This window comes from Oratosquilla oratoria, chromosome 8 (assembly GCF_046742065.1).
Source record: "Oratosquilla oratoria isolate Oo_2021 chromosome 8, ASM4674206v1, whole genome shotgun sequence".
Lineage (NCBI taxonomy): Eukaryota > Metazoa > Arthropoda > Malacostraca > Stomatopoda > Squillidae > Oratosquilla > Oratosquilla oratoria.
The window spans coordinates 75,651,075-75,666,757 of NC_134784.1; the positions used below are offsets into that span (position 1 = coordinate 75,651,075).

A 15,683-nucleotide genomic window follows, 5' to 3' on the forward strand; every position below is an offset into this window, starting at 1 on the left:
AGAGGTATGGAAGGCAGATGTGGAGGGAGTGAACATGAGGGGGGGACCTAGGATGAGATGGATGGATGGGGTGAAAGCTTTGGGGAAGAGGGTAATGTCTGTTGAGGAAGGACGGGAGAGGACAGAAGACAGGGGTGAATGGAAAATGGTTGTATATGATGATGTGATGCACGAGGTGGAATGGGGGGTGAAGTAGTATGTGCGAGAAAAATTTGACACAGCCAGAAGGGATTTCTCCTTTTGTGCAGCAGGGGATGGAGAGGGGGGTTGGCAATTTAATGAAGCATCCTTGCTCTGTCTTGCGATACTGCTTCTGACACAGGGCAGTGGACAAGATGCAGGGATGACCCATCATCCAGGAGATGCCAAGATAAGAGGGAGGGTAGGGGGTGTAAGGGAGTGGAGTGTGTTGGGGATGGAATGGGTGGGAATTGTTTTTATGCCTTTTGTTTTTTGGCTACCTCCTTTGTAATGAAAACTCATTATGGATGGGGGTGAGGTAGTATGTGTGAGCAAAATTTGACGCAGCCCGAAGGGATTTCTCCCCGTCTTCTCCTATTATGCATGGGGGGACGGAGAGGGGGGGGGGGTCGCCGATTTAATGAAGCGGCCTTGCTGTGGATGTGCTGTGTCTGGCGACACTGCTTCTGACCCAGGACAGTGGACAAGGTGCAGGGATGACCCATCATCCAGGAGGTGCTAAGATAAGAGGGAGGGTGGAGGGGTATGGAGTGTATTCAGGGATGGAATGGGTGGGAATGATTTTATGCCTTTTCCTTTTTGGCTACCTCCCTTGTACGGGGGAAAAAGCCTTGGTATATGTATGTCCTTTGTAATGAGGAAAGCCTTTGGTGTATGTATTACTCCACTCTCCTTAGAACATGTACATCCAAAACTCTTCTTTTGGTTACCACTATATAGTCCATTAAAACCCTTCCATCTACCACCCTTCCCATATGTACTTATGCTCGACTTTCTTCCTAAACACTATTTGCCATCATTAACTCTCTAGACACACCACCGTCAACTCCACTACATTTTTTTCCTGGCACTCTACACTTTCCACTCTGTCTATGGGTTCATCTCCTTCCTTGCTAGCATTGAGATCTCCCAATACCACTATGTTGGCAAAGGTTTGAATAATAAACAAAAGTGTTCCTGTATTCAACATGATTTATATACAAAATGAACAATTTAATGACTATTTTTGGTAGGGAGTACTAAAATTATTGACAAATGCTGAGAGCTATTATGTTAATTATATATATGTATATACACACACACACACACACGCAAATACAAATATATACATACACACAGATACACATATATATACATATATACATAAATATAAACATATACAAATACACACACACACATGTAACCATATATACACATATATATGTTTATATTATATACACAGACAGATGGACATACACAAAGACAGGTATTGCTCCTTTCCTGTATAATACAATTAAGTAAATACAGACATACACACACCTAAAACACACATTCTTGACCATTAATCCAGTGATCCATGTTCTAGTTTTGCCCCAAGCTCTGAAAATTTCGGCATCACTTTAATTATAGTGGGCAAAGGTTTGGGTGTGTGTATGTACAGTCACATAATTACCCATAGATTGGGCCATTTATGAACCGAGCTCTTATCCAAGAGGGGTATTAGCTGTCGATCATGTGTCCAACACACAAACCAAGACTGTAGTGAATCTCTCTCCCTTTCGCACAATTAACATATATACTGTGTATATGTATGTATGCATGTATGTACAAATGTGTATGTATATTTTGCAAGACAAAAATTTCCCCACAAGTCAATATACAAAATGCCACATTTATATTGCACCCTATCCTGGAATAGTGTGGTCAATTCATGCAAGTGCTTTTAACCTAACTTGCAGTTTAGTATATCCATCACTAGATTAAAAATCAAGACCTAAACTGTCTTAAGTCCAATTTCAATAATAATGAAATTGTTAAAAGAAAAATCTAAAAATATAAGGGCACTTCATTCTTGAGTAACATTTGTGAGTAATATGTATATATATTGACCTAGGTATCTATTATGACTCTTGAAATGTATGCATGGTAAACTTTTTATCAGCAAATACATTTCTCAAACATTATTTCTACATGGTGAGGAGCTTGTGCACGAGAGCATTTTGTTCTGGGTTTTGCCCAAATGCATATATACATCCAGGGCAGGTGAAAGTTGTTAGTAACTGTAGTGATCTTACCTGAGCACCTATATTTACAAGGTGGAATTAAAGCTGAATTTGCCCCTATTGAGGCACATGTAACAACAACCTACTTTATGAGCATGGTAACTTGTGTTCAATCCCCAACAGTTACAGCAAAATATCAATTCAACAATGGATAATTACAAATGGCAGTCCCGCAACATGAACATTAGAATGACCTCCCCCAATGCTCATTTTCAAACTCCACCTATAACCTCGACTCCACTGGAGGCATAGCCCCAGGGGGGCAGAACTCAAGTCTTCAAATGTGACCCTAGACACCTCTCAGTTAGCCAATGATCCATACACACAGACAACAGTTCCATCATTCCTCCTAGAGAAATCTATAGGAAGTGCCAAGGCCTGTTGCTGTTTACTATAGGGGCTGTAGGTTCCTAGTATAAAGATAATTTTGACCACAGATAAATGCTCACTTGCTCAAACTCCTTCCACAGTTATTTCTATATAGAAAATAAAACAGATTTAGAAGGCACAGATGGTGATTTGAACATCTTACAGACATCTTGAGGAATGGAAGAAATCAAAATGAAGTTTCAAACAAGACACCCTGATTACTGTTATGGGATTCCTGCCAATCCTTTTCAAGAACAGGCACAGGAGTTCCCTGCTTGTTCTGTAGGAGGGAATGCTGACGTCCATTGGGGGAACAAGAATGGAGTCCTGCCACTTCATGTTGATCTATTTTGTTTTGGTCCTGTAAAATTGCACTCTTAGGACCAGATTGTTCTTCCCGTTTACTTAAGCATACATTTGGATCAGGATAGTTTCCATCAAGGCAATACAAGAGAGATTCTGACAGGGGTTCTCTTAACTGATTGACACTAATGGCAGAATCAAATGAAGCAAGAGAAGCTTTGGACACTTGTTGAGAAGCTAACGTACTTGAGGAGCTGGAGACGACACAGGCAGAGTCCCTAGAGTCCTCCAAAGCATCAGGCATTTCTCTTGGAGGCTGATTCTCTTCATCTCCATCAAAGGATTCATGCAGGCAGTCAGCAGAAAGATCCACTGGCTTATCAGTTAAAATGCTGCGATTGATTAAATAATCTTTAAACACACTTGACAAGGATTCATTTGCTTCTTCATTTTCATCATCCTCTACATGCAAGCTTTCTTCATGCAAGTCTTCAGGGTCAGCAGTGGCAGCAGCAGAAAGAGAGGAGGTGGAGGTCAGTCTAGATGCTAGAACAGCTAAAGAGGAAGTGCTAAGGTGCTTGAAGAAGCTTCCAAAGAGGGAGCCAGTCGAGCTTGCCGAGCTAAGGGTGCGCCGAAGAGTAGACATGGAATTTGCTTTAAAACTTTTGGCTAACGATGAATTAACAGATGTGGAATCATCAGAGAATGTCATTTGGGTCTCTTCTGTATGAACGGCAGGGTTTTGGGATACAGATGGCAAAGATGGAACTGAAACAGAGGGAGACTGAAGTGAAGAGCGAGAGTGATGAGCACGGGTATTTCGAGCAGGAGAATCCATAGAAGCACAAGGATTAGGTATAACAGGAGAGTCTGCAGTATCCTTTGCCTTTGGAAGATTCTCAGGAATTGGTACACCAGAAAGACTTGAAGAAGAATTGAATATGATTGGTATCCGACTACGTGGCGTCATGATAACTCTCTGGAATGTAAAAGTTCTTAAGTAGGGTTTGTAAATGCAATGATCATATTTTCAATTAATTATAATCATTCTACATTCATAAATAACATGTGCCACCATTTCAGTTATTCAGTATGTTATCGCTATTAGGATTAACTAAAGTTTATATATCCATGCTAATTTTCATTCTTGTTTAGTTATATTCCCCTGTGGTACTCACCTGAGGAATACTAGACTTAAATACAGCCTGAGATATCGGAGAGGTTACATTCTTATCAGAACCCCCAGTTAGTATGCTAGTTTTCATTTCCAATGATAGTTCATCCGAGGTGAGTATAGAATCCTCAGTCAATGTATTGCCCCCTTCCTCCTCGGTGACATCTAGACACTCTGCACTGGAGTCCAAGGAGAAGGAGGGCATTGCGGGCAAGGGAGACAACATGCCATCAGCTGCATCAACATCAAGTGAAGTGGAGGAAAGCCTTTCTTTAACTAGCTCATGAGACAGGGAGGTTGGAGGGGCCCTTTTCAAATTTCTGAGAAGATGAGAGGAGGGGTGGAACGCAGGGTGTACAATACTAGTTTGATTCTGAACAAGCCTCTCAGGTTGGGCACAATCATCCATGGAGGATGCAAGGTCATCAAGGGACTTTGCTTTAAACATCTCAGAAGTTTCTGGATCTTTGTTTTGCCTGAACATATGTAGTTCAGGTGAGGTTGGGTTGGGACTCTGAAAACATGCAAAACGTCAACAGCAGCAGTGGCAGCAAAAGCAGAAGGAAAATAAGAGCACCACAGAAATGAGTTGCTAAAGATACAACACTTCTAAAACCTATTTAAACTAAATTATTTTTATTCAACTAAAATAAATTTTAATACAGATCTCCATAACAAATATAAATTCAAACTTACAGTCAGCAAATCTTCACTTCCAACCCTCTTGACAGATACTTGTCTCCCCACAGAGAGCGATTCCTTCTTATTCTTGGTTCCTCTAATACTCTTTTGAAATAGATGTCTCTGTAATGTTAAGTCATGATGTCCCTTACTCATGGTTCATTAGCTACTAACAAACAACCTAGATACAGGGTGTTAGAGATAAATTTGACACTTTTTTTTGGAAAGGAAAGAAAAAAATCATATCTTGGCCAAAAATTAATGTATTCTCAAAATTCAAAGTGCATCTCTTAGAAGATCTTTTGCCAAATACAGCTCACTCAAAGAAGCTGCCCTGAGCCTCCATCACGGCCTCCAGGCAGAACCTGAACCAGCAGCATGCAGCCTTCGTGGTGTCTTTTGAGACACACCCGAGTACCAGTTTGATCCTGGCAATCAGCTCATCCTAGGTGTTGCAGGTGGTACGATTGTTATCTTTTTCAATTGCGCCCCACACATAATAGTCCATGGGGTTGTAATCAGGCGAGTTGGAGGGCCAGATGTTGGGAATAGTAAAATTGTAGTTCTCAGACCGCCACTTCTGGGTTTTTCCCAGAGATGTGACATGGAGCGGAGTCCTGCTACCACACACATGGTCTTCCTACAGCCACCATCTCCACCCAGCACTTGACAACAGTGGACAGCAACATAATATAGCCATCTGAAGTGAATCTGAGCCCCTCTTCAAAGATGTGGGGCGGCATGACATAGCCTTTGCTGGAAACACACCCAAAGACCATCACAGTTTGAGGGAACTTGGTTTTCATGAAGCACAGGACTTCGTGTAGACTGTAGGATAGCCACCTGTTCTGTGCATTGTGCAACTGGTCCTGGCAGAAATTATTTTTCTCTGACAAGAACCAGAGCATCCCTGGCTCAACTGGGTGTTTGACCTTATTGAGGAGTTTCTTGGCTTTCGTAAGGCTGTTCTCTTAGGCCTTGGCAGTGAGTAGTTGACCCTTGTGCCTATTGTATGAGTAGTAGAGAAGATCCTTGTTCAGTGCTTTCTTCATAGTCTACACTCTGACACTCATCTCTCTCGCATTGTGCAACTGGTCCTGGCAGAAATTCTTTTTGTCTGAGAAGAATCCGAGCATCCCTGGCTCAACTAGGTGTTTGACCTTATTGAGGCATTTCTTTGCTTTTGTAAGGCAGCTCTCTTGGGCCTTGGCATTGAGTAGTTGGCCCTTGTGCCTTTGTATGAGGAGTAGAGAAGATCTTTGTTCAGTACTTTCTTCATAGTCTCCACTCTGATGCTCATCTCTCTTGCCAAGGTTTGCATTGCCTTGCCTGGATCTTGCCGCATCTTTTTTTGCAGCTTCTTGATGAATTTCATTGTGTGGACAGAGTCAGAATGCCTGCTATGATATTTCCTGCTAGCCACTGCTTCCAAATCTCTGTTGCAATTCTCCAGCTCGTATATCATGGTCTTCGTGGTATTCAAGGAGGACTGAGCTGCAGCTAAGATTTCTGAATTTTTTAATCCAGCACAAATCATCATGATGCAGGTCACTCTCTTCCAATATTCCGGTGCTTTCCAGTCATCCATGCTCTCTAGCTCTCACACCCACCAATAGTACACAAAATTAGCTATCCGTTGCACTTTACCACTAAATCTTTAAATGGTTCTAAAATGATAGATAAAAAAAATTACAAAATTTATCTCAAACACCCTGTATTTGTTCATTGGTAAATCATGCTATATATTTAGTTTCCTATACAATATACAACAGGTACCCTTTCCAAATCAACTGGTGCAAAATAACTACTTGTGCCACAAGGTCCTTTCCCACCTTATCAAGGGTGTAGCCAGCCAGGGCATGCACCCACCTTTCACCCACCCAATGCCCATTGTTTTTCACTTCTATCTTAGCTCCTTGTGGGTGAAAGGCCATTCCTATTCACTACCCACTATTTGGATCTGAAGCAATGCAAGACAACACCTACAGAGCAGGGCCCAACAGCAAATGCTAGTTTACCCCTACATTTTCATTACAGTGACTTTCCCACCTTGTTTCTTCAACAATCTATAGTACAGATAAGATATCCCTTCAGGTTGCATCAATTCATCATCCATTTACAACCCGACCAGTATCCCATACATTTGTAACAATACCACAAAGCCTTCCTGTCAACCCTGTTATATGCCTTCTCCATACCAAAAAGACATCCTCAACTTTTGCCAACAACTTGTTGCATATTCACCTTGCTTTGAAAATTTGATCCACACTTTTCTTTCCCAAACTGTTCTTTCTCAATTAATCATACATGCTTTCCAACAGCACTTACAGACTGATCCTGCCAAAGCTACTACATTCATAATTGTCCCATTTTCCTCTATTGTGAAACTAAATATACATTCCAAATCCAGTGGCACACTACCTCAGGCAAACACTAAACAATCTCAAGTCAATACACTAAACTGCTACTCCCTTCACCACACTCCATTTGACATCCATCTAACCCAGGTGCATTACCAGCTTTCATCACTTACAATCTTCCTTTCATCTTGCCATCTCCTACAACCCCATCATTTTAATGCTCCTTGTACCTTACCTTTTTGTATAGTGCCATAATTTTCTTCTTCCATCAGTCATTTTTCTAGCATCTATTGTGAAACTAAATATACATTCCAAATCCAGTGGCACACTACCTCAAGCAAACACTAAACAATCTCAAGTCAATACACTAAACTGTTACTCCCTTCACCAGACACTCCATCTGACATCCATCTAACTCAGGTGCATTACCAGCTTTCATCACTTACAATCCTCCTTGTATCTTCCTATCTCCTATAACCCCATCATTTTGATGCTCCTTGTATCTTACCTTTTTGTATAGTGCTATAATTTTCTTCTTCCATCAATCACTTTTCTAGCATCTATTGTGAAACTAAATATACATTCCAAATCCAGTGGCACACTACCTCAGGCAAACACAAAATCTCAAGTCAATACACTAAACTGCTACTCCCTTCACCACACTCCATTTGACATCCATCTAACCCAGGTGCATTACCAGCTTTCATCACTTACAATCCTCCTTGTATCTTGCCATCTCCTATAACCCCATCATTTTAATGCTCCTTGTATCTTACCTTTTTGTATAGTGCTATAATTTTCTTCTTCCATCAGTCATTTTTCTAGCATCTTCCACTGCCACAATCAACCCCTAACCACCTCAACATTCACCAAACCCCTGAAATACTCTACTCATCCTTCCTTATTGCCTTCACTCCCATTAGCATGTCACTTTACAGTTTCCTATACCTGACAAAACTCCCTCACTGTTCTCACTTGTTTCCAAAACATATTTCTATCCTTTACAAAATTCTCTATAAAACACCTATCCCACTTTATAAGTTTGCTTTCTACTTTGCCTCCTTTACAATGAGCTTCACTTTTACTCTTTCCTCTATATTATGGAACTAATGACAGGTACCTGCTTGTAGTGGTCCAAGATGGACAACAGATCTGCCCATTTTCAAAACCCATCAATCCTTCAAACACAATATCTGGACTTTGCACTACACTTGTCAGCACAAACCAATGCAGAAAGAAAAGGAGCTGCAACCACCCAAAAACACAATATACCAATAGGTACCCACTCCCATACATCTCACACTAAACCATCTCCCATTTCCCTTTTATCTTAGGGAACACACTAGCACAAAAACATACCCTAAAGATGACAGAGATGAGAGAGAGATGAAAGATAGATAGATAGAGAGAGAGAGAGAGAGAGAGAGAGAGAGAGAGAGAGAGAGAGAGTAAATAAATAAAAATCAATAATAAAATGTGGGTAAAAGTAAGGTGATGAGATGTACGGTGAAAGTGGCAGTAGACTGAAAGTAAGCATTAAGGGAGAGTGACTGGAGGAAGTGGATAGTTTTAGATACTTGGGTGCAAATGTGGCAGGAAAAGGTGGAGTGAAGGTGGAGATAGAATGTAGATTGAGAGAAGCGAGTAAATGCCTTGGTGGATTGAAGAGTGTAATGAGGAACAGACATTTGGGAATGGATGCTAAGAGGAGACTGTATGAAGGAGTGATTGTGCCAACAGCACTGTATGGGGCAGAAACATGGAACATAAGAGAAGAAGAGAGAAGGAGTTTGAATGTGTTTGAGATGAGGTGTCTGAGAAGTATGATGGGGGTTACTAGGCTAGATAGAGTGAGAAATGAGGTGGTGAGGAGAAGAACAGGGGTGGAAAGGGAGTTGGGAGATAGGGTTGATGAAAACGTATTAGGATGGTTTGGGCACATGGAAAGAATGAGTGAAGAAAGACTAGTAAAAGAGGTATGGAAGGCAGATGTGGAGGGAGTGCACATGAGGGGACGTCCTAGGATGAGGTGGATGGATGGGGTGAAGTGGGCTTTGGGGAAGAGGGGAATGTCTGTTGAGGAAGGACGGGAGAGGACAGAAGACAGGGGTGAATGGAGAATGGTTGTATATGGATGATGTTGTGATGCATGAGGTGGAATGGACGGGGGATGGGGGGTGAGGTAGTATGTGCGAGCAAAATTTGATGCAGCCTGAAGGGATTTCTCCCTGTCTTCTCCTTTTATGCATGGGGGGACGGAGAGGGGGGTTGCCGATTTAATGAAGCGGCCTTGCTGTGGATGTGGTGTGTCTTGCGACACTGCTTCTGACCCAGGGCAGTAGACAAGGTGCAGGGATGACCTGTCATCCAGGAGGTGCTAAGATAAGAGGGAGGGTGGAGGGGTGTGTTGTGTATTCAGGGATGGAATGGGTGAGAATGATTTTATGCCTTTTCCTTTTTGGCTACCTAAAAAGCCTTGGTATATGCATGTATGTAATAATAAAAAATACAATAAACAAATAATAGACAAAGAGGAAAAATAAACAAGAAAAAAGGGAAAATACTGAAAAAATAGAGGGGGAGAGAGAGAGAGAGAGAGAGAGAAAAGGACGAAGAAGGCTGGACTAAATTACGATGATGCCTATTCACCTGGATAAGAGATTTGGATCACAAGGCGAGCTCCGTGATACAAGTTTTTAATTTCCTGATATTTCATCTCAAATGACATTTTCAAAGGATGCACACACAAAAAAGCCATGCCCACTCCCACGGTAGCCTCTGGTTGGTAGTACCCTCCCAATTTTGTAGAGTCAGTTTAGGAAGTCCTTTATGTTAGAGGGAGGGAGAGGAGGAGAGAGAGAAAAAAATAAAAACATATACCAAGAGCTTTTCCCCCCTTACTGGGTAGGTAACCAAAATCAAACACGTAATCCACTCTCACCCATTTCATCCACACATACTCCACTCCCTTTTTTCTCGACTCCTCCTGGATGACAGGTTATTCCAGCATATCACCCACTGCCCTGGGTCAGAAGCAATGTAGCAAGATGCAGCACATTTACAAGCCCGCTTCATTTAATCAGCAATCCCCCCTTTCCATCACCTCATGCAGAAAAAGAGATGGGAAAAAATCCCTTCCAGCTGCATCAAAATATCATTAACACATGCTCTGTAACTCCCTATCCCTTACCCACTCCCTTCTATGCATCATAGCATCATTCATACACAACCATTCTCCACTCACCACTATCTTCCGTCTTCTCCCTTCCTTCTTCAAAAGACATCCCCCTCTTTCCCAATGCCCCTTTTACCCCATCCATCTTATCTTGGTCACCACCTCATGTTCACTCCATCCTTCTCTACCTTCCACACTTCTTTTACTAATTTTTCTTCACTCATTCTTTCCACATATCCAAACCATCCCAGTACTCTTTCATCAACCCTATCTCCCAACTTTTTCCAACCCTGCTATCCTCCTCACCTCTGTTTCTCACTCTATCCAACATAGTTACCCCTACCATACTTCTCAGGTATTTCATCTCAAATATATTTAAACTTCCTCTCTTATGTTCCAAGTTTCTGCATCATACAGTGCTGTCAGCACAATCACCCCAACATACAATATCCTCTTAGCATCCATTCCCAAATGTCTTTCTCATTTACTTGCTTTTTTCAATCTACATTCTACCTCCACCTCTACTCCTCCCTTCCAGCCACATTTGCCCCCAAGTATCTAAAGCTATCCATTTCTTCCAGTCTACTTTAATACTTGCTCCAAATTTGCTGCCACTCTCTCCTTGTACATTTCATCAACTTACTTATACCCACATTCATGTTAAACTTCTTTCCTTTGTACACCTTTCCGAACTCCATCACTAACTTCCTTAATCCTTCCTTTGATCCTGCTACAACCATCTACAATCCCCAGCCCATTACCCTTGCATCGCCCCATCTATGTATAAATTGAACTGCCATGGTGACATAACACATCCCTGATGAAATCCAACCATTACCTCAAACCACTCACTCTTCATTTCTAACACAGGCTCTACTACAATTGTAAAGATTCAAATGCTCTTAGCCTCTTCAATACAAGTCAAATTTTCAAGAGCAGCATCGAATGCCTAACGTACAATGCATCACACCATTCACATTATAAAATATAAAGTCACTGCTGTATTACTTGTTCTTTTTCACTCTGAGCAATAATAAACACACAAAACGTGATCAAACTAGTTTACAGAATTTGGGGGTCTATCAGCTACAAAATAAATATAATCAAGACATTGATGCTGGCATCCTCACATACCCACTCGCTCCTCAAGATGCCTATGTAGGAATCACCATATGGAAGAAGCTAACAGTTTTCCTATCACATTTCTGCAATATCCCACAGTGCCTTTCTGTCTACCCTCTTATAAGCCTTTACCAAATCTATAAAGGCCCAAAACACATCTTCACCTTTTCCTAACCATTTCTCACATATGTCTTGCCACAAAAATCTGATCCACACAACCCCTACCTTTCCTAATCCTCTCAATCAAAACCTTCCCAACTACACAAACTGATCCCTCTGAAATTACTCATGTCCCCCTTTTCCTTTGTGTGGAGAGAGAAGAAAAAAAAAAAAAAAAAAAAAAAAAAAAAAAAAAAAAAAAAAAAAAAAAAAAAAAAAAAAAATTATATATATATATATACAGACACACACAACAGCTCTTTTCCCTTTACAAGGGAGGTAGCCAATGTCAAAGGCATAAATCCACTCCCACCCATTTCATCCCCACATACTCCATCGCTCTTTTCTTGGCTCCTCTTGGATGACAGGTCATTCCTGCATTTTGCCCACTGCCCTGGGTCAGAAGCAATGTAACAAGACACAGCACATCCACACCAAGGTTGCTTCATTTAATCAGTGACCCATTACTCAGTCCCCTCATGCAGAAAGACAGGAGAAATCCCTTTGGGCTGCATCAAAATATAATTCACACACACTCCCTCACTCCCCCCATCTCCCATGCATCACAGCATCATCCATACACAATTCAACAGAGCAGCTGTGAGAAGCCAAAAACCAAATGCAGAAATCACACAAGGGCATGAAAAGAACAATAAACTTGTACAATGAACACATGCCCATACACTGCTCAGGCAGAGGTATACTTAGTCACAAGCAGGATGAGGGCACCCTCAGCATTCAAACTTCCAAGGAAACAATGGTTATATTTTGAAATGATGGTAAATAAAATAAGGAACATACACCAGGAGGCACAAAACTGCAGTCGAAGCCATCACCTTTGCCCTATGCAATTAGTTTGTTGGAGCAGGTATCAGTCAGAAGACTTTGCACTCCACTTTCAATCATCCAAGATGCCAAGTGAAAATGTACATTTTGCCCTGAATACACGAGGAAAACAGAAAAGGAGAGGTTGCCTGGCCCCCTTCATTAACCCCATTTAGTTGCCTTTTACAACATGCAGGGGAACAGGGAATATAGAAGCATTAGTACCAAATCACATACATATACCAAAGGCTTTCCCCTTTACATGGGGGGTAGCCAAATCACATGGTGATTATTAACCTAAAATCTTAAAGCCAAACAACTTGAAAAAGTCCAGCAGCAAATTCCTATAAATCAAGTTATAAATCCTTATCAAAATATCCTAAATGATATTTCAATTTTCCTACAATCCTATTTTAGCAACCCATTTTGTTATTCACACCTCAAGCAGACAAACAAGCACAAAAGTAAGCAAAACATCAAGCTCAAAAGCTTACACACAAGACATTAAACAATGCATTAAAAACATTCATATAATTATGCCTTGGAAAAAAAAATTATATATATATATATATATATATCAAGGATCTTACCTTAATTGAGTCACCTAGGCTCTTGACCCTTATATCACTTTTCTTTTGCACAGAATTGTTGAGATGTGGAGTACCAGGACCATTCTCCTTGTTGAACTGCTTAATTAGGCGACGTTTTTTTGCAGAATCGGGTAGGGACTGTACATATGCATAAAGTTCAGCCAGTGCTACATCAGTTACATCTTGGTTGTTGGCTTGGGCTGTCAGTTCCCGGTCAATAAAAGTGAAGATGGTATTTGTCGGTGCATCCTGCATTGAACGCTGCAAATGTTTATTATAGAGGAAGACAAATATAAAGGTATATATGATTTAAGGGACATTTATATCATTGGTTTTATGCCAGTTTCATCTTAATGAATATTGTACAGGAGTCCCTCAAATAACGCGGATTCGAATAACACGGATTCAATCATACACAGATTTTATTTCAAAACCATCTCAAATGTAGAGAACAGTTTTAAAATTCGTGCCAAGTCGGGCACGCATACGCACACGCGGCAACATCACAAACATTTGTGGAGACTGCTTTCTATTTTACCATATACAGTCGATCCTCATATAACGTGGTCATTATGTACACTGGGAACTGCTCAAACAAGGGTGTGGGGCGAGGGGATAGCCGTGGGTGGCTGCCTGCGGTCACGTGTCAACCTCCGGGTACTGATGCAGGAGGGAGGGAGGGGAGGAGAGGGGGAGTAGGGGGTGGTAGGGGGGTAGCCAACAAGCTTTAGCTTGTTGCTTCCACCACCTGCGCCGTGCTATCGTGAAATTTTACAGCCCTAACCTGTTGAAGTGTAATGTTTCTTTCATTTGGAACACAACTAATAAGTCTGATAATAACTGCACTTGTGTCTTAATTTCTCTTATGAGGTTCATGTTGTTACTGGCGGTGGTGATTCGGGAGATCAAAAACAGACATATACATGCTTACACACGTAGATATGTTAGACAACCAGTGTATGTTGTGAATGTGCGTGCATGTACACACAAATACGAACAGACACACGCACGTATGTGCTTACTTGTACATGTGAACACAGACACACACGCATGCATGCACACACACATACATACATATGCCACATACACACGTGTATACGCCACATACACACACATATGTATATACGCCACATACACACACATGTATATACGCCACATACACACATGTATATACGCCACATACACACACATGTATATACGCACAAACATGCATACGCCACATACACGCACACACACACACATACATACGGTTCTCGGTATTTAATATGGAATGTCAGCATACGTGGATTTGGTCATACACGGTAATTTCAGGAACCTAACCCCCGCATTATTTGAGGGACTCCTGTATTACAACCTGAATCCTGAGAAAACTGAATCAAACTTTACTTGCATACATATACCAAGGCTTTTTCCCCCTTACAAGGGAGGTAGCCAAAAAGGAAAAGGCATAAAATCATTCCCACCCATTCTATCCCTGAATACACTCCCCACCCCTCCACCCTCCCTCTTATCTTAGCACCTCCTGGATGACGGGTCATCCCTGCACCTTGTCCACTGCCCTGGGTCAGAAGCTTGACCAAGATAAAAACAAATTGCAAAATATGAAAATCTCATAGATCATGAAAACAAGCTAATGAAGTCACTGTTCAGATTTTTTTTTCCCTACAGACCCTGAATGACCAAATCTGATTGTTCATTTCTTCTACTTGCAAATTGTTACAAACACTAGTGCAAGTCTCCTAATAGACACAGCAGATAATGCTCATAAATCTCTTCCCATGAATTACCTACCTTGGACAGCTGGTGCTTTAGTGTCTTTTTGTTACTCCAGTACTGCCTAACATCGTATTCTAGTTCAATAGGAATCTGAAATAAAAATTTAATAACCTTCAGACAAAGTGGAAACTTGGTCTTTCCACAAACTTTATTGAAATCCACTTGTCAAAACAACCGCTTCTGAAGGAGAATTTTAGAGAAAAATGAATGCTAGTAGTGCCCTGGGGAAAATTACAGTACGACCTACATAGCAGAGGTTGATCAAAACTAGATCTAACTTGTCTGCTACCCATGGAATCCACTTGGATAAATAAATATTGTCAGAAGCCTGAATGCAAAAATGTGCCATGTATCACAGAACGGTTTAAGAGATGGGAAAGAATACATATGAATAAAATAGCCCTGCAGCAGCAAAAAACAGTAAAAGTGCCAGTATAGAAAAAAGTTAATCAAACGATGACTGTTCCCTCTAGTTCCATTGACAAGAAACCTGCAGTAGATCCCACCGATACCAAGAAAACAGGTTTCAATTGGTGTTATCAGTACAAAATAGGACCCTCAACTGAACATCTCGAGTATTCAATAATCTCATCCTGCCAGATAATTCTAAAGTTATGACATTTCTTTAAAAATTAAGACCCACCCAAATACATCTATTCATCTATCTATATACCAAGGGCTTTTTTCCCCTTATAAGTGAGGTAGCCAAGACTAAAGGACAAACCTAATCCCATCCACCACCTTTGCTTCCCCTCTCATCTCAGTTCTTCCACAAACACATCTACCAACCTGAAATAGTTTTGCACAGTGATCAATCATGAAGGCCACAGAATGACTTAGGCTTCCTGACATGTACTGCAAGTCATTGGGAGTCATCTGAAAATGAAAAATAAAGCAACAATATAA

The 15,683-nt window shown here is 41.1% G+C and overlaps 1 protein-coding gene across 7 annotated transcripts in view; it reads right to left on the reverse strand.

Moving 5' to 3' along the window:
* Window positions 1-1,153: 1,153 nt before the first annotated feature.
* Window positions 1,154-15,683, reverse strand: part of LOC143027827 (uncharacterized) — a 31,235-nt gene continuing 16,705 nt past the window's right edge. For 4 of the 7 annotated variants that reach the window (XM_076189435.1, XM_076189436.1, XM_076189438.1 and 1 more), the window contains 6 exons: window positions 15,567-15,653; window positions 14,793-14,867; window positions 13,002-13,262; window positions 4,786-4,893; window positions 4,094-4,603; window positions 1,154-3,894 (listed from right to left, as the gene is read on the reverse strand). In XM_076189435.1, the coding sequence (XP_076045550.1) occupies window positions 2,800-3,894; window positions 4,094-4,603; window positions 4,786-4,893; window positions 13,002-13,262; window positions 14,793-14,867; window positions 15,567-15,653 (2,136 nt within the window). In that variant the 3' untranslated portion in view covers window positions 1,154-2,799. The remainder of the gene's footprint in view (window positions 3,895-4,093; window positions 4,604-4,785; window positions 4,894-13,001; window positions 13,263-14,792; window positions 14,868-15,566; window positions 15,654-15,683) is intronic. The other 3 variants (XM_076189440.1, XM_076189439.1, XM_076189441.1) reach the window with 3 other exon arrangements.